Source organism: Syngnathoides biaculeatus, chromosome 23, assembly GCF_019802595.1.
Source record: "Syngnathoides biaculeatus isolate LvHL_M chromosome 23, ASM1980259v1, whole genome shotgun sequence".
NCBI classification, from domain to species: Eukaryota; Metazoa; Chordata; class Actinopteri; order Syngnathiformes; family Syngnathidae; genus Syngnathoides; species Syngnathoides biaculeatus.
The window spans coordinates 10185852-10204507 of record NC_084662.1 but is presented as its reverse complement, the minus strand read 5'-3'; the positions used below and the strand labels follow the sequence as shown (position 1 = coordinate 10204507).

The 18656-nt window shown below is 44.7% G+C and overlaps 1 protein-coding gene across 3 annotated transcripts in view; it reads right to left on the bottom strand.

Annotated features, from left to right (window-relative positions):
- LOC133496665 (kelch-like protein 29) overlaps nt 1–18656 on the bottom strand; it is a 173860-nt gene that overhangs the window by 27317 nt on the left and 127887 nt on the right. For all 3 annotated transcript variants that reach the window (XM_061812508.1, XM_061812510.1, XM_061812509.1), the window contains 3 exons: nt 18479–18591; nt 17269–17415; nt 2844–3042 (listed from right to left, as the gene is read on the bottom strand). In XM_061812508.1, coding sequence (XP_061668492.1) covers nt 2844–3042; nt 17269–17415; nt 18479–18591 — 459 coding nt within the window. The remainder of the gene's footprint in view (nt 1–2843; nt 3043–17268; nt 17416–18478; nt 18592–18656) is intronic.

Below are 18656 nucleotides of genomic sequence, written 5' to 3'. Positions count from 1 at the left end.
TGGCACTCCCGCCACCCTCGTGAGGATAAGCGGCACATAAGATGGCTGGATTTTGTATTTTATTTCACACACAACCCCAATCGTCACGCATCTCGCATCCGACCGTCGCAGCACTGTTTACGTGTTATTACGCGTATTACGCCGCACGACATATAAATACTCACTCGGCGGTAAAACACGGACGCCGTCCGTCGCCGCCCGAAGAGGCCTACAGCGACATTTTTGCGTGTAATGAAAGAAAAAGAAATAAAAGCTTCCCTCCGTCACGCACGCTTAGTGAAGCAAACGGGTGTTCACGTAACCTCAGTTTAAAACTACGCGGCGGCGAAGTGGCTGTTGTGCATTGTACGACCATGCCACAGATTTAAGTGCTTTCAAATATAATAACATTCTTCTTGGAGTGTTAAACGGGTGACCGTGGACTCGTGTTAAGCAAATATTCCCTGAAGTTTAAATATACAATATATTTGACACAAAACTACAACGCTGCCATTAGCATTTAAGGTGGCTCATCGCGGGGAAGGTCAACAAATTGCTTTTTTGTTGTCATAAGTGCACAAAGCACATACGCAAGTGTAAGTCACATGCACGGGACTTTTTTTTTTTTTTTTTTTTTTTTTTTACACACAAGTGGAGCCCAAGGGAGCAATTTGCAGCGCCCCCCCCCCACCCACCCTCCACGAAGAGCGCTCATAAAATCCAACCAGGCATCAGAAGGTTAGCGGAACAAGTTCAATTCAGACGCTCATTTTTAGATGTAAAAAATATGTTACAAAAAGTTGTTTTTTTAAATCGCATTTCAATATAACCACACACAAAAAAGAAAATTTTAACCTGACAAGATTAAAAATTATTTTTTTTAATTAGAACAATGTGACAAAAAAGGTTTTAAATTTGTGTTTTATCTTAATCAACATTTAAAAAAATGAATATTACGTGATAGTGCCCTATTTATTAATTTAAAATAATTTCAGCTTTTTATCAAACTATGCACAATAATGAATGAATGTGATAATATTTCATACATTTTACAATTTATGACAATTACAAAAATGTAATAAGTTACAAGCTGTCACGCTAGTTTTCATGCAAATGTATTTTTTATACTCCTGCTATGTTATTTAATATAGACGAGTTTTAAAATTAATGATAATTTTATTTCATGTAAAATCTAATTTCTTTTTGTATAGGTACTTATTACAGAATTGTAAAAATGGTGGTTTTGTTTTATTGTTATTATGATGTTTTATTTTCCATTTTATTTATTTATTTATTGTTTTATTGATAAAAGGTTAGGTGGCCCCTTCCCCTCTTTGTCCCCCGTGTTCCGTACGTTTGGCCTTTGGCCGTCCCAAACGGACATCAATTAACTAACTAAGTAGCGCCCCCCCCCCCCCCGGCCTTCAAAGACCGTGCACGACGCAGCGACGACGCACCATTACCTTGCCGCCGGGCCAAAATCAATACGAGGCGACGTCTCGTTATGGCGACGCGACCTCTCGCTCACCTTGATGCCGCGCAGGATGAATAGCGGACATGGCCAAGTCCACTGCTGTCGTGTTGTGTTGTGGGTCAGTTATGCACTTTGCTTTTCTTTTTTTTTTTTTTTTTTGACACATGTCCACCAAAAAAAAAATACTAATAATTTGGGATGTTTTTTTTTTTTTTAAATCTCTTTTCCTGATGACTTATTCGTGTCATTTTTCAGCTTCGTAACGCAGCCGAGACGCTTCCACTACTGACCTTCTATTACTGATCTAAATGTAGTAGCGCAGTTCTAAAAAAAATGAGTATGTACTTCCCTGCTCTTTTCCGCTTTGTGATGTAACATCAGAGTGGAAATGACCTGGTAATATTTTGGCGAGGATGATGGAGATTCACGTTATGCCAGTGGCAGTGTTCCTCACCTGAGGTCCTGCTGGCATAAATCTTTTACACCTAGCGCCGATTAGAGCATCCAAGCTAGCAAGGTTATCGACTTATTGCCATCTTCTTCCATCTTACTTTCGGAACCTCCGAACCAAACAGAAATTTGAAGACAGTCGCCGGGTTTACGTGCAGACTTTGTTTCCTTCTTATTGTACTTCACAGCGAGAAAGTTAAGTGGGCGTGTCGACGGACAGTTGGTTGATGCGTCGGTTCTCGACCACAATCCGTTCCGGAAAACGATTCTAAAAGTGAATTGTTTGAAAACCGAATCGATATTTACCATTGCGATGAATAGAAAAAGAAATGATGCGTTCCAAGCCTAAAAAAATTTTGGCTTTTTTAGTTTTTCCTGATAATAAACTGCATAGTAGAAATACATGTATAGTTTAAATACTTTATTTAATAAAATAAATTAAGAAATATATTTATGTTTTGTTTGAAATGTATGCTTTAGTAGTAGTGTAAGCTCGTCTGGTAGCGCATTGTCGTATCTGTAGCGACTCGGCCCCCAGCCTTATAAATTTTTTTTATTAAAAAAAGTGCAGAATGACTTTAAACAAACAATAATGAGGGCGGGGAAAAGCATTTCTTTGGAGCCATGATTGGCGATTAATACGAGATGATGAAAATGAGATGAGAGGAAAAACAGCAGTCACTAGCGGGACACGTCTGTGTACAGAGGCTGCGTTATACAGAATAACAAAAGTGCTTAAAGTATTTCCGGGGTTTTTCGGCGGCGTGGAAATTCACAACAAAGCGCGTCGTGGGTCAGCTGGTCTGGGCGAGCGCAATATGTTATGACTGGGTTTTGTCGGGGACGTTCGAGTACCGATTTTCGTTCGAAAACGGTGACGTTTGAAAACCGAGGCTTTACTGCATGCGCTGCAGGTACGGCGAGTGGGCGGGTGCGTTACCGGCAGAGAGCCTCGGCCTGCTGCGCGGCGTCTGCATCTCCTGGCGCGCGTGGGGCAGCATGTGGTAGCGCTTGGCCTCGTTGACCAGGTCGCGGCACGCCTCCGACGACTTGATCAGCTCCTCGTTGTCGACCACGTTGAGCAGGTAGGACGGGTGGATGAAGGGCAGACGCACCGACGCCAGCAGATCGGACAGATGCTGGAAAGGAAATAAAAAACGCAAAGGGCCGTGAGGACAAAAAAAAAGGACGGCCCGCCATCTTCGTCAGTCCCGCCTACCGACATGCAAGCAAAAGTCCTCGGAAATCGTTGACATTAATTGTAAAACTTTTAGATTGTTCCCCAAAACTTCAGTTAAAAATTTGTGGTATTTTTTTTCTCAATTCAACTATCTCATGAAAAATTGATTCACATAATTATCAGAAGTAAAATATTAATAAAATGTACAAATGTATGCATACGTTCAAAAACCTTGTATTTATTTTATTTAACAATTAGAATTTTAAAATTATAAACTGCATAAAATAATTGTTTTGTAATCTAATTAGACCAGTTGAGGGTGTACCCCGTCTCCTGCCTGATGATGGGAGAGGTTCCAGCACTGCCGTGTCCCTAGTGAGGATAAGCGGCTACAAATATGAATGAATCCATGATTAATTGTAATTAAATTGCCAAACAGCATAATTTAAAATGAGTCAACTACTATTATATCAGTAAAATCAAATATTTTAAACACATTTGAACTTTTTTTTTTTTTTAAATATATAAAAAGTTTGCCCAACCCTTGTTTAGCACGTACGCAGGATATAGTTGCCATGGCAACTCCATCTAAAGACTGCAGAATGTGCACGCCCGTGTTTAATTGTGGCGGCGCGAACCCCCGCGGGAGCTTCGTCCAGCGCGACAGCAAAAGCTGTAAACAAGCCGCCGCCGAGTGTCACGACGGCGGCTCGAAAGTGACCGATGACCTCGGCGGGCTCGGCGCCATGCGGCCCAGCTGGACAGCGGGCGAAAAACAACACACGCCCCGCACACGAGGAAGGAGTCAATAAGAAGCCGAGCGCGTCGCCTCGCACACCTGAGCGCCACTTTGCCCTCTGACGGGTTGAACGCGCGTTCATGTCGTGAGCGGACACGCGAGAAAGTCTCGAAAGAAGTCTGCAAACGCACAGGAAGTCTTCCATTTTTTTATTTTGAGGCGGCCGTTGAGGCTCGATATTTGCCGACTGGATTTGAATAAGTTCCGTTTTAAAATTCTGCTCACAAAGACAGTTTCACTTCACATCATGACATTTGGGAAACACGTTTGTCATGACTAGACTGAGAAAAAAGTCTCAAGACTCGATGCCCGAATAGTGCTCGTGCACGTGCGCCACCGAAGTCACGTGACTGGCCATACTGCCAATCAAGCAAAGCATTTTTCAACGCTGACTCGGTTAGAGACGACACGAAAATACGTCTCCCTTAGTTTTGTCCGATACCGTTAAACATTTAGAAGGCGAAACTAAACGAAGGTATGTGGAAAAATGAGACACTTGGCATAGAGGACCCGTATTTAATGCTGAAGTCGATGTTTTCACTGATAAGAAATTGGACCGTTATCCGCTTCCGTACGTCTTGGACAATTCGATCTACACTTAGATCTGGTGAGTAAGTCGACCAGATTTACACTGAAGACTTTGAAAGCATATAAAAGTCTGGACTTATGCAAATACTTTGTATACAAGAATAAATCCCACATAGCGATGGAGCCACTCGAAATTTTTTCAATGCAAATAACCAATATTTAAATCGACGACCCCGGGTTTTACACAAAATCGCATTCATTAACTATGATTGGGGGAGGAAAAAAAAAGACAGCGAGTTGGCTCCTGCGTACACGGAAGCGTGTTGCGGCCACACACGTTAAACTTCGGTAAACTTCTCCATGACGGATGTTTTTTTTTTTAACATGCATTGTTCTCAAATGAGTCCAATGCGTACTTTAAAAAAGAAAAATAAACCGCTGAGAGAGGCTTCAGTCCCCGTACACGGAAGCACATTGCGTCCACATGTTAACCTATGTAAACCTCTGTCTGACCGACAGTTTATTTTCTTTCTTTTGCATTAGGCTCATTAGAGAACCAGTTCAGGGTGTACCCTGCCTCCTGCCCGTTGACAGCTGAGAGAGCCTCCACCCCTCGTGAGGATAAGCGGTGGAGAAAATGGATGGATATTGTAAAACAAAGAAAGCTCAAGTAGCAGGGAGTTGCTTCGAGTGAGAAGGCGGGAGGGAAGAAAAACTGTCGGGGCGGGGGCGGGGGCGGGGGACGCGGTGGTGCGGGAGGGCGGCCGTCACGGCGGACATCTGCTGATGACATTTCCTCTCAGCGAGCCCCGCAGATGGGACTGTCGGCTGCCGTCACCCGCGGGGGAGCGCGGCGTCTGCCAAAACAGTTTATCAAACAAGCGGCACGAGTAAACACGGGCGGGACCTGGCAGATTTCACAAGCGCTACTTCCCGCGCTCGGGCGCCTGACCTTCGCCACTCAATTAAAGTTGTCGGTTCAAACAGGTGCTGCCCTACAAGCGCCCTTGAAGAGAACACCAATTTGGGTTTTGCCAGGGCGGGACGAGAAAGCTGGCGGCGTCTGAAATCATTAGGCTTTCTCGTCGATGGCGGTTTTGTGTCATCCCTGACAGAACGTGAACATTTAACTACTTGTCAAACTTTCACCAATATCGCCGGGATGCCGTAATCCCAAATAAAGTTTGTACTGTCACGACGTGACCGACAAAGAGGATGAATCTGTCAGCCGGTGCCGAGAGGTTGCTGCGGCAACCGGCGCTGGGATTTCAAAAAAAAAAAAAAAAAAAAAAAAAAAAACTGTCAAGCTCTCGATACAGTGCTCAACTTCACTTGCTGTTTTTTTTTTTAATTTTTATTTCACTCTTTCCTAAACTAAACTTTCCGGGGAAGAAGAGTGGAAAAAGAAAGCCATCTGCAAATCCCCCCCCCCCCCCCAAAAAAAAATTAAAAAAAAACTGCATCTGCCTCCGCTTCTCTCGCCAAACAGGTGGGAAATTGGAGGGAAACTGCTTCGGATGCACAACATCTGGTCTCGGTTAAAAAGGTAGGAGGTGCGGCAGACGCACGCAAATGGGCCCGAAAAAAAAAAGAAAATGCTGGGAAAACAATCGGTTCTGTGCTCGCATCGCTAACGTCGGGCTGCTCATGTCAGAATTTGCAAACCATGGAATGGTGAAAACTTGCCTCCTGATTTCAGTTCAGTTGTGCGTCAAATAAAAAATAAATAAAAATAGCAACAGATGACTTAGTGAATAGCGAACAGCGGATATGCGGGGGTTTACTGTAGACCTGAACAATACATTCGCCTGCCTAAAAACATTAATAATTCCCTATATTAATGTTTTAAACCCTAAAATGCTTTAAAACATGACCCCCAAAGCACTTTAAGTTTTTGCAACGTTTAGCTTTATTTGTGAGTAATTTAAATAGTGTAATTTCCGTAGAATATTATGATAAAACAGTGTTTATATAATAATAATAAAACGGAAATGATTTATATAATGTGTTTCTTTGGGGGGGGATTTTATTAATTTTACAAGAATAATGCAAATGTGGGCGGCACGGTGAATCAGCTCGTTGAGCGTTGGCCTCACAGTTCTGGGGACCCGGGTTCGATCCCAGCCCCGCCCGTGTGGGGTTTGCACGTTCTCCCCGTGCCCGCGTGGGTTCCCCCCCGGTTGGGCACTCCAGTTTCCTCCCACATCCCGAAAACACGCAACACTAATCGGACACTCTAAATTGCCCCTAGGTGTGATTGTGAGCGCGGCTGTTAGGCTCAAGCACTCCCCGCGGCCCTCGTGAGGATAACCGGCAAAGAAAATGGATGGATGGATAATGCAAATGTGAAAAAAAAAAAAAAGTTAATGTAAAATTATTCTCACCTACCTCACCTAGTGAAGAGGCGAGGATTCACTGTATGGCTTTTTCGCAGTTTTTTTTTTTTCAGCTTTTGAATGATTAATGAAACAAAATCTAGCTACAACAATGCATTGTGGGACGTGCACTCTTCTCTTCCCCATCTCACTACTAAAGTACTTCCTCTCTCTCTCGCTGCTCCTCGCTCGTCCTCCTACGCTCGCGATGGAAATGAGATGCACGCTCGCTGTGAATACTCAAGCTGTCGGTCTCCATGGGGGGGGAAAAAAAAGGGCCACAAGTAGAGAAAGTTCTGCTAGCCCAAAAGATTGTCCTTGTTTTTTTTTTGTAGTTTTTTTGCACTATTGTCACTACAACCAGCAGAGGGCAGCACTGCCAACATACGAAACGTTTGCGACCAGCTTGTTGAGTCACCGTAATGCTACGATATTTATGTTTGCTGTGCTGCATGTGTTTATATGTTTATAAAATGTTATTGTAAATGTTTATGTGGTCATAACAGTCTTTACGATGTCGGAGAAACTTTTTTTTTTTTTTTAATTGTGGCGGTCTGAGCGCTCCGCCGTGCTGAAAAGTCTCCTTGAGATTACTAAGAGGGGAACTCTGGGTACGTAGCAGATGCTTACTGGGAAATCCCCCGGTCTCATAGTTCCCCTTCTTCTACATAGAGGGAGCTAACATACGTTATATGCTAACCTTGAAACAAAAGTTGATAAAAAGATATAAACATATACGTACGTTCGCTGTGTCCATCTTTCTGAGACGTCCGTAGCGAACAGAAACACTCGGCGACAAGTTGTCGAATGGCACACCTTGAAGCATGGATGGGGATGTTTTTAGACTAGCCGGTAGTTTAGAAAATACACCGCAAACAGGAAGGGGCTCAGCGCGGGTCCCTGATGCAGTCCCACCTCCACCTTAAATTCTTCTGACACACCTACGGCACATCTCGCCACTGTTCTGCTGCCCTCATATATGTCCTGTACTATTCTAACATATTTCTCCGCCACACCGGACTTGCGCACACAGTACCGCACTTCCTCTCTTGGTACTACTCTGTCATAGGCTTTCTCTCGGTCTACAAAAGACAGAATGGCGCTCCTTCTGACCTTCTCTCTACTTTTCCACGAGCATCCTCCAGGCAAATAACGCATCTGTGGTACGAGCGTTCATCAGCTGTTGTAAAATGGATTCCGTGGTGAAAACCGGTAGCATTCCATTTGGCGGTGGCTAAATCGTAGTCATGCAGAAACAGCGGTGACACAAAAACAAACCAAAGGAATAACGACACGCGGGGGAGAAATGACTGAAATGACCTAAAAACATCCAATCTGTCACATTATTTCTTTGCGGCACTGAAAACAAAATCAACGAAAATATGCTAACGGCATTCGTCGAGTTCATAAGCGACGGAGTTGTTGAGGGAGTTGATACTGGTTCCGATAGCTTCATAGCTACTGTAAGAAAAACGTAAACAATAAACTACTGAATAACCATCTATGTTCTATCAATATCTATGACAAAGTTTGCACAAAATGGTGATAGATCGCATAACCAAAATATGAATACGAGTTTATATAGCCATTATTGTGTGGTCTCAGGCAACCGCATCTGGCAGAAGTCGTCGTGAAATCGATTTGGCGCTCGGGTGCTCTTCAATTTCCCATTTTTCTCGACAGCAGCGCGAGCACACTCCAAACAGTCCGGTCCGAAAGCGGTACTGTACAGAGTTTAGAACTCGGCGTGGTAAGTCCACAAAACGACCTCTGCGCCCTCCGAGGGAACGCCTCCGCGAGACATTTACTCGTGACGTTCCCCAGCGGTGAACGGCCGACTCCATTTCTCTCCATCCTCGTCGAGCTCGCCGGCCATCGCTGCAGCTGTTTCTCTCTCTCTCTCTCTCGCTCTACCTCGCGACAGACGAATGTCGGGAACCGTCCCCTTCGTCTTCCCCTCGCGGACGCCCAGACGAGCCTTTAAAAGAATGACGACTTAAGGACGCGAAAGCTTGGTGAAAATGAAAAGACGGCTATTTATAGCCCAATTCCATCCAAATCAGATTTTCTGAACCACGAGTGGCCGAAGCTTAAACTGCCATCAGTTCTCCGCTACTTTTTTGGGTCATAAATCGCGTTAGCGCAGTTCCCGAAGCCTCTCAAAGACCGCCGGACAAACCTTTTTTTTTTGTCTTAATAGCAAAAAGGGGGGAACTTTTCAACATGATTCATAATTGTACGCCGCTTACAGGGATTTTAACAGTTTCTCTTGGTCCCGCTCATTTATTATGACAAGCGGCGTGCGAGTGCTAACATGCCCAACATATGGAAGCTCTCCGTGGGAGTTCCGAACTCATGCGCGGCAGCTACTTTTAGCTTCTTTTCCTTTTTTTTTTTTTTTTTTTTGGGTCGACTTCTTCTGTTCTTTCGGAGCAGGAGACCATATGCCTGAACAACGTGACTCCCGACATGCAACCCCCCCCCCCCCGCCCCAAATCGCTAACGGGCTCGGATAAGCGCTCGTGCCGCGGAAACGGTCCAGAAGGATGCGTGATGTCGTTTAGGTATCACCCAAGTTTCCACTCCGCTTCTGTAGGTGGCAGTCACGCAATTGCACTCCAACTGTCTGTCCCCACTGATAATTATGAAATTAATTATTAAATGATATTCCAGCCCCTAAGAAACACCATTTTTTTTTTGGTGGTGAAAGTCTGTAGCACATCCATATCTCGAAGTTTTCTGCTCATTTCCCATGATAGAAAAATCAGCCAAGTGATGACTCGTATCTAAAAACTGGGAAGTCAAGGGATCACTCCATAATCTATCCATTTTCTTTGCCGCTTATCCACACGAGGGTCGCGGGGAGTGCTGGAGCCTATCCCAGCTGTTAACGGGCAGGAGGCGGGGTACACCCTGAACTGGTCGCCAGCCAATCGCAGGGCACATGGAGACAAACAGCCGCACTCACAAACACACCTATGGGCAATTTAGAGTGTCCAATTAATGTGGAATATTTTGGGGATTTTTGGGAGGCAACTGGAGTGCCTGGAGAAAACCCACGCGGGCACGGGGAGAACATGCAAACTCCACATATGCAGGTCCGGGATTGAACCCGGGTCCTCAGAACTGTGAGGCCAACACTTTACCAGCTGACCCAGTGGGCAAGAAAATACATTTTCCTGTGAAACCTTTTGATGAATTTCATAACACACAACTCTGCAAATTGAATTTGATTTTCAAATGCGAGGAAAGAAGTTTAAATTTTCCGTCTGAAATAGGACGTCGCAGAAACAACAAATAAACAATGCGTTTAGCATTGTGAGTTTCCCAAAATATATCTGATTGACTTAAAATTTAATGTTTTTATGACAGAAAATGCTTGGGTTTTTGCTGTTATGATGAGAGTGAAAAGTTAACATGTCAGGGAAACATGGGCCCTAGTTAATATGCAAAGTTTCTTGGTAGTCACGATGTTATATCTTTCCTTTTTTGGCTTACCAAGTCGAATTAAAAACATTTCATGTTACCAGAACTGAAAAAATATCAAGCTCACACCACCAGTTTTAATTCTACATGCCAAACTTTGAGGAAAAACCCCGTCATAATCCAACGTGTAAACCACGTCCTCCGCAGGTTTTGGGAGTACCAAGATGGCGGCCGACTGGCTTCAACCAATCGACGTACCGCTCGACGTGCGTGTGCTATCCATTTTTTTTTTAAGGTCAGTGTGACACACACTCTGTGCACTCTCCCTCCGTCGTCGTCGTGGTAACAGCGTATGGGCGTTAAAGAGGGCCAGCCCGCCCAAAACTGGTTCATATTAGCTGCAGAACCAATTAATACCACAGATATAGAAGGGAGAGCCACACGCTGCTTCACTCGCTCTAAATACAAATATATGACAGCAGCCTGCTCCAGTAAATATTTCCATTAGAGCCTTGCAATGTGAAATGATTGCACCAAATAACACGCGCAGGGTCGTGCCGTCTGCTTGGGTTTGAAAAATAGTCTGGCCTCCCCGCTACGCATGGATAATAACACACACTCACACACACACACGCGTGCCGAAGAGTGCGCAGCCTCACAAACGAGCCCATTCAAGTGCAATGAGTGCGCGCTGCGCACATTCCGCCCGAGCAAAAATATGCTGGCGCTTGGCCACAAATGGTCGGGTTTTTTTTGTTTGTTTTGTTTTTTTTCGACGCGTGCGGAGAGGACGCCATGGAGAAGGGTAGTGAGGGGGTTGGTTGACGTGGGGAGCCGGGGAAGGGAGGGGGACGGGGGTGGGGGGGGGGGGGGTGGGGGGTTACGTCGCCCCGAGCCGCGACTGACGGGAGCGACGCGTTTCGGCGTGACTTCATTGGGAGGAAAAGGAAACGCGTTCGGCTGCACGACTTCTGCTTGCACGTGGGAAGACGACATGGAAGTCTCATGGGCTGTCTGCCCAAACCGTTAGGTACACCTGCACAAGGTCTGGATCAAATATTCTGCCTTTTATGAGTGCAAATGCATGGCGCTAAAATAATGTCAATGACGCTGGGAGGAAGTAGAATACAGTAATGGAGACAAAAACAAACAAAAAATGTTCTTCTACCACTACTTTTATGCAACTCTGTAAAAATTACCGTATTTTTCGCATCGTAATGACTGGCCCATTTAAAAACTTTTTTTTTTCATATATAAAGGCACATAGAATAGATGCTACAGTAGCGGTTGGGCTTACATTATGCATCCATTAAACGGCCTGCGCTAAAGGCACAATATTGATCCATATATAAGGCGCACCTGATTATAAGGCGCACTGTCAGCTTTTGAGAAAATGAAAGGCTCTTAAGTGCACCTTATAGTGTGGAAACTACGGTATTTATTTTCCATGGAGGATAAGGATACACGGTATGTTTGAATCTTGTCTTTCTACATATGTTTCTTCACCGTTTGTGTTCAAATAAATATCTGTTACTTCTAAAACTGCGTCTACCAATGCTAGCCGTTAGCATGTCAGAAGCATTTTCCATTTGTTTGTTTGCGTTAGGGCGGCACGGTGCGTCAGCTGGTAAAGCGTTGGCCTCGCAGTTCTGAGGACCCGGGTTCGATCCCGGCCCCGCTTGTGTGGCGTTTGCATGTTCTCCCCGTGCCTGCGTGGGTTTTTTTCCGGGTGGGCACATCCCAAATACATGCAACATTCATTGGACACTCTAAATTGCCCCTAGGTGTGATTGTGAGTGCGACTGTTTGTCTCTATGTGCCCCGCGATTGCCTGACAACCAGTTCACGGTGTACCCCACTTCCTGCCCGTTGACAGCTGGGATAGGCTAGTGAGGATAAGCGGCGAAGAAAACAGCTGGATAGATGTTTGCGTTAGGCCAAGCGGACTTTCCTAAAGCAAAGCAATGTGGTCGTTTTAAATGCACGTCTTCCTCTTTGTTTTGATTGATTTCACATTATTTATGGAGCCGTATGTGCACATATACAATAAAAATTGCTTATGACACTTCGTTAAGCAACGCTTACGCCACCTAATCAAACATCAAGTTTGGTATTTTTCAAATACAAATACCTCCAATTGAGTAATTGTTGCAATAATATCACAATAACGTTGTGATTGTAGTAGTTGCAGCATTATATTAGCTTCCAGGCCAAAACGTAGAGAAGGTTGCAGCCAGCGTACGCGAGCGCGGCTTTGACCTGCTCCGAATACAAAGTCGCCACGGTCGAGCGGGCGCGTCCATCTGGCTGCACACATCAGGACTGAGCACGCTCCGGGACCGGCACGGACACTCCGTGGAGGTCCACAGTTCACTGGCCTGCGTCCGATCTCCCGCCCCACCCCCCGGCTTTGAAAACACCAGGTGACGTGTACGTAATCACGGAGACAACGGCGACATTTACACCCGCTGCTCTCGCTCGCCGAATTCAATTTCATGGCTTTAACACAGCCCAAAACTTTTCATTTTTTTATTTCTTGCAGGAGCTCCTCTAAGAAAGTTGTAAAATTGACATCAATCTTTCTGATCGACGCGACATTGGGGTGAACGTGTCCATCAGAACAGAATGACAAAAAAGGTTTCAAGGACACATGTCTGAAAGCGTACAGGAAGTTGACCATTTTGATTTGAATCAGACATTTTGGACAATTTCCAAGGCTTCTATTAGGGAATTTGCTCAAATGAGTCCCAACCATAAGCAGGAAGGAATTTGAGCCGTTGAAGGCGTAAGTGAATTTGCTTTCGAGATTTTGTCCCATTCCCAGCACTTTTGAAGCACAATCACGAATTAGATTAAATTGTGAATTTTCCATCGTTAAGTGCGGGCGGTACAAGGTGGCGAAGTTTGATGATTCACCTTAAATCACAAAACTCGAGTTTGTCGAGGTTAAAAATTCAGCCCCTGAAGCCAATTTTGCAATTTTGGTTCAATGCGGCCACGTGCAGTGATTTAAAATCATTTTCAGAGATTCTTCAAAGACAAACTATGTAACTGTATAACATCCAGCTATTTAGTTTGTGGCATTTTGCAACGTGATTCAATGAGTGAGGCATGACCGGTTGTTACATCCAATGGCACAATTCACGTCCGTCCTGTAAAAAATGAAAAGAGGAAGCCACTGGTTTCTTTTAGGCAGCACACGGAACTTTCTCTAACAACAACTCCTGCTCCGCCATGCTCTCTTTTTCCTAATGTACCTAACAGCCCACTCTTAAAGACGTACACTCATAATTACAAATTTTACATTACTTACGTAGCCCATCAATGTGTTTTATAATGACAGCGTCCACCACCGCCGCTTTTGTTAGCAACACAGTCTGGGCAACGTAGAGCAAAGACGCGCTAGACGTGCCGCTTATGTTTACTTTCAATATTAATGGAGAAAGTTTAAAAAAATGCTGTTTTAAGATGATGAATTTAAGATGAAAAAGTGAAGAAAAACTGGTTAAACTGAACGAGATTTTCTCTTTTCTGAGCGGGAAAGGTCTGGTCTGAAGCCAAATTAGCAAGTGCAGGATGAGATGGTGTGTCATTTTAAAATTCCACCTTGGCGCAGCCTGATCTAAGACGAAAGCACAGACAATACAGTGCGCAAAAAGCTAATTATGTATTTTAAACATCGGAAGCAAACATAAAATCAACTTTAATGTTAACATTAACAGCCTCCCACCTGTTGGTCGCTCGTGAGAGGCTGGCTGCTTGAAAAGTAGATCTTGGGGTACAAAAGTCTGGGCACCCCCGGTAAGTGCATCGTATCTGAAATTGTTTGGAATACAATCGAGATTTGAAAATTTCCATCAATGTTTTTCTGACTGCGGTGACAAAGGGACATTCGTCCTCGCTTTCACTGGGCAGTCCTTTCTATCTCCACCGCACTCGTTCAATTACTGGAGTCCAGTCTCTGCCAAAAGCCTGAATGGGACCTCCATTAGGCCTCGCGTCGACATTTCATTTCATGGCGGAGCGTATCTGGCCAGGTGACAAAGGAGGCTGATTAATTGTCTCTTTGGAAAGTGGCCAGCGACTGTAGCACGGATAAAAAGGACACTTAATGGCATGTTTTGCCTGGGAAAAAAAAAAAAAGGCCTGCCTCGCCATTAGCGGGAATAACAATGTCCCCGTGCGACATTTGCGGTCCCCGAGCCAAATGAACACAGTTGACGCTATTACTTCATCTGCTTATGTGGGACTCTCACATTAAACTAATGTAATTTTCTTTTGTCTTTTTTCTTCGTTTTTTTTTTTTTTTTTTAATGTCAGAAGAAATTATACAAGAATGAATATCAGAGGACAAAAGTGCTTTGAGGCGGCGTGTGTGTGCCTATTTCAACCGATTCCCCCGGCGTCTAAAATGACAAAAATGACCCCGTTTTACCTGCAACGTCATTTTAATTTAGCCATTGTCTTCCGAGTTCAAAAGCGCCACAGACTTTTCATCGCTCCACGCCATTAAGCAAGGTTAATTGTATTTCTTGGGAGACAAGGAACTTTCTACAGTGCAATCGTCCTTCAGAGGAAACAGCTGAGATGCCTTCTGACTGCACTTGGGTGGCTTTTACACCACAGAGAAGTCATTACTTTGTTTTGATAAAACAAGCGTCGCCCACCTTGGGTAAGGAATGGAAGAGATTGAAGTGATGGAATTGGAAGTGTTAGTGGAAGAGGAAAACAAACACATTACTCAGCTACGGAAAATAAAGCGATCACGCCGATAATTTTGGGAAGGCCAGTAAATACAGTACATAAAAGCCATGGTTCACGAGATGTAATTTGTGCCAGTCTGACGTAACCAGTTCTCGGAGCGGCCAGCACCCGAAAGTATTTCTACTGGAAATTTGTCAACGTGCCCCAAGATTTGGTAGATGGCTGGAATTCGCCTGCATCAAAAATAAATGCTGACCTTATGTACAATTTCACGCATGTCAGTTCTGTCTTGATCGGTGAAACCATTGTCGGGGCCACATTTTTCTTTTTTAACTTTCCACGGGGGCGCAACCCCGCAAATTTTGGACGGGTCGTGTCGGAATCCCCCTGACGTGCAAACAATATTGGAATACACACTCTAATGCTCTCTAGCGTCTCTAAGCAATGTCCACGCCTCGTTTCCTGCCGCCATCAGACGCACACTGACAGGGTAGCGGAAAGAGAAAATTGCATATTATTTACCCGCCGCGTTCAATATGCCACTTTTCCGCTATATAGCCCACAGCTTAAGACACACAAAACGGGGGCCGCGCTGAGATGAATGCAAAGTCGCTGGCGCGCACACGCTGACAAGCTGACGGCTTAAAAGTCACGCGGCGACATGGTGCCCTGACATGTCATTAAAAGTTGTCACCGGTTCGCGGGAGTGATTTTCCGCCTCGGGATGAAGCCTCGGCGGATGCGGACCATAAACGCGGCACGACGGAACCATCCGCGAGAGGCGCTTTTCCGGTTCCCACCCGAGGAGGTCAGGGTGCAAGATTTGAAGTCGCCCATTGTTCCGCTTGGATTGTTTCTCCCCGTTTTTTTTTTTTTTTTAACCTTAGCAATCTTCTGTAGATTCTTCTTCTTGGCTCAAACATAAGGTGACCCGGGGTCTCCCGACTCAGGATTATGTGAATGGCTTGTTCAGACAAGCGGAAAAATGTCCCATTTTTTCCCCCTCCTAAGCCAACTTCGGAATAACTCTCCATTTCCATTAGAGGGGTGAGATTGCTGGACCGAGGGCTTTGGAGGTTTTTCAGTCTCACGCGACGTGCGGCGGGCATCAGTCAGTCGTCCCTGAACAGCAACGGGATCGGGATGGGTGAGCCGCAAAAACGGAAGATCACGGCTAATGCTGAGAGCAAAATCGAAAATTAAACTCAGAAAAACAAAGTGTGAGCTATTGTTTTGATCGCAGGATTACGAACCTGGTGCTGTGAAACTTGGTGGGGAGCTTGGAACAACTATCCGATTTTATTTATTTATGGACATTTTTGTGCAATAGAAGCATCGTCATTCGCTGTGAACCACAAACAGACCTTGCTAACATTATGGAGACAAAGAAAATTCATAATCATTTCAGCAAGCCCACTTTTTTTGTTTTGTTTTCCCCCGCACTTCTTCCGTCGCTGCCCCCCACAAAAAAAGGTGTTTTATATTGTTTGTATATTTCTTAGTATGCAATATGAGCCCAAAAAGTGAAAAACTTGTCGCTGTGAAACTTCAATTTTGCCGCAAAATCATACCAAAAAAAAAAAAAAAAAAAACGTTCAGATGACAATGTCTGATGTAAAAGTGAGTCAATTCATTCATCTCCCGGTAATTCCATAAAATGTCGACGCGCCTCGCATCAGATCATCGACAGCGCCTCGCCAAGACGCTAAGTACACTTGGCGGTAACGTGATAGGACCTCGGATCGAAAGCGCGACGCTCAACGAAGAACCAGGAATAATGATGTAGGCGTCGACGGGGAAGCATTGATTTTCGGACGTCTGATCCGGCGAATGCGGGCCGGCACCCGCGGACGAGAAGACGCCGCTAAGGATGGATGATTCCTCCGAAGACGGATGGCCAGCAATTTATCTGCTTATCTCGCCTCCTGTTTTTTTTTTTGTTTTTTTTTTTTTTACATTGGCCGTAAAAATCCGTGGCTTGGTGTTCGCGGTCTTCTTCGTCACCGGAATCAATAGAAAAAAATTGCATGACCCGAGGTTTTAACCGTGCACAGATATCCGTCGGCGCCCCGTTTAGTTTTGCGCCGAAGCGGGCCGGAGTTGGCGCTCCGACCTTGGGTTTTTATTGACTTTGCGCATCGTTATGACCTGCTCTTCCCCGCTGTCGATATCCATCTGGAGGATATAACCTTTGATTGTGATGAACTAACTCTGGGAATCTTTTGCAGACAAACAAACAAAAGACAGCAGTTGTGTGTGTGTTTGCCCTTTGATTTCTCACGGGAAAACCAAGAAAACATTCCGGGAGCAAAAGACTCACAAAATCTGGACGACGGCGTTTATCTTTCCTTACTTGAACTCTGTTGCCGGAGTCCCGTTTGATCCACTTGATGACCGTCTCGTACACCAACTCCTCCGCTTTGGTGTTGAGGCTGTCGTTGGACAGGTAGGCCACCAGGTCCTCCTTGCACACGCTCAGGATCTCCTCCTGTCCCGCCACCTGATCGTCAAACGTCATAAAAGTCGGCATTTTTTTTGGGACGAGTTGTCACCCTTGTGGTACTCTTATAGAATCTGGATCGAGGTATTTGCTATTCGTTGCCTTTCTCACAGGGAGTAGAACTACCTTCCCAGCCTACAGTACATCATAAACTCTAGATTCCAACTCCTAGGAGTATATTAAAAGTCACACGGAAAAAAATGGCCGTTCTGTCTTAAACTGCTGCGGCATCATAAAGGGGTAAACAGATACTTTTGCGTGAATAAGCAGCCAAACAGGACAGGTCGGAAAAGTAAAAAATCATTACATTTCCAGGTTCAGTGGAATATGTACCATGTTTTGACTGAAACAACCCCAAGTAGCTCCTATGAGATAAAATGATAAATGATAGATAAACGTCTGCACCTATGCGCAGAACATTAGTCATCCTGAATTAGAAATGATGACGAACTGGGAGCGGAAAGGGTCCCAAGAACAAGTTTTCATCTTTAATCTCTGCTTTCTGAAGTATTTTGAATTGGATCCCATCGAAATCCACAGTTCTTCTGGGTCATCAGACAAAAGATTATTCCTGAAGGTCAGTGGTTTGGCTGGCTGGGCCAGTGTCCTGATCTCAGAGAGTTTTGGACGGAATGTCACCGAAAACACACAGAGTTCTGACTCTGGCAAAGAACGGTGATCATCCCTGACAGTCTGAGGATGATTAGTTGACAATGTTGATCAATTAGGCATGGACAAGTCCCATAATCTGACCTGAGACCCCACCTACTTCAAGTATTTTAGACCAAATATCATTAAAAATCAACAGAGTTCTTCGTATGGTCAAGAACAAATAATACATAAAAATGTCAAGAAGATTTTTTGGGGATCCGGCCTGGGAGGTAAGTGATGAATTTCAATTTTCCCAACAAAATCTAATAACGTATCAACCAATCAGACAGTCAATCAATCAATCAATCAATCAATCAAGTGTAGAGAATGAAGAGATCATCTTCCGACGAAAAACCCCATGCGTCAAACATAAAATAATAAGATTGCGGTTTCTGGCTAGTTGTGGACTTACCTCAGGGAAGTTCTGCAGCGCAAAGGCTTTGGCCATGTTGTGCAGCTCCGTGCAATTCATGGCCTCGGCCATGGCCAGCACTCCAAGGCAATTGGCCGCCGTCAGCTGTTTCTCTGCAGCCCAGGAAGGAAGGAGAACGTTTTCAAGGTTCAAAGTGGAAAAACACAAATGTTAACGT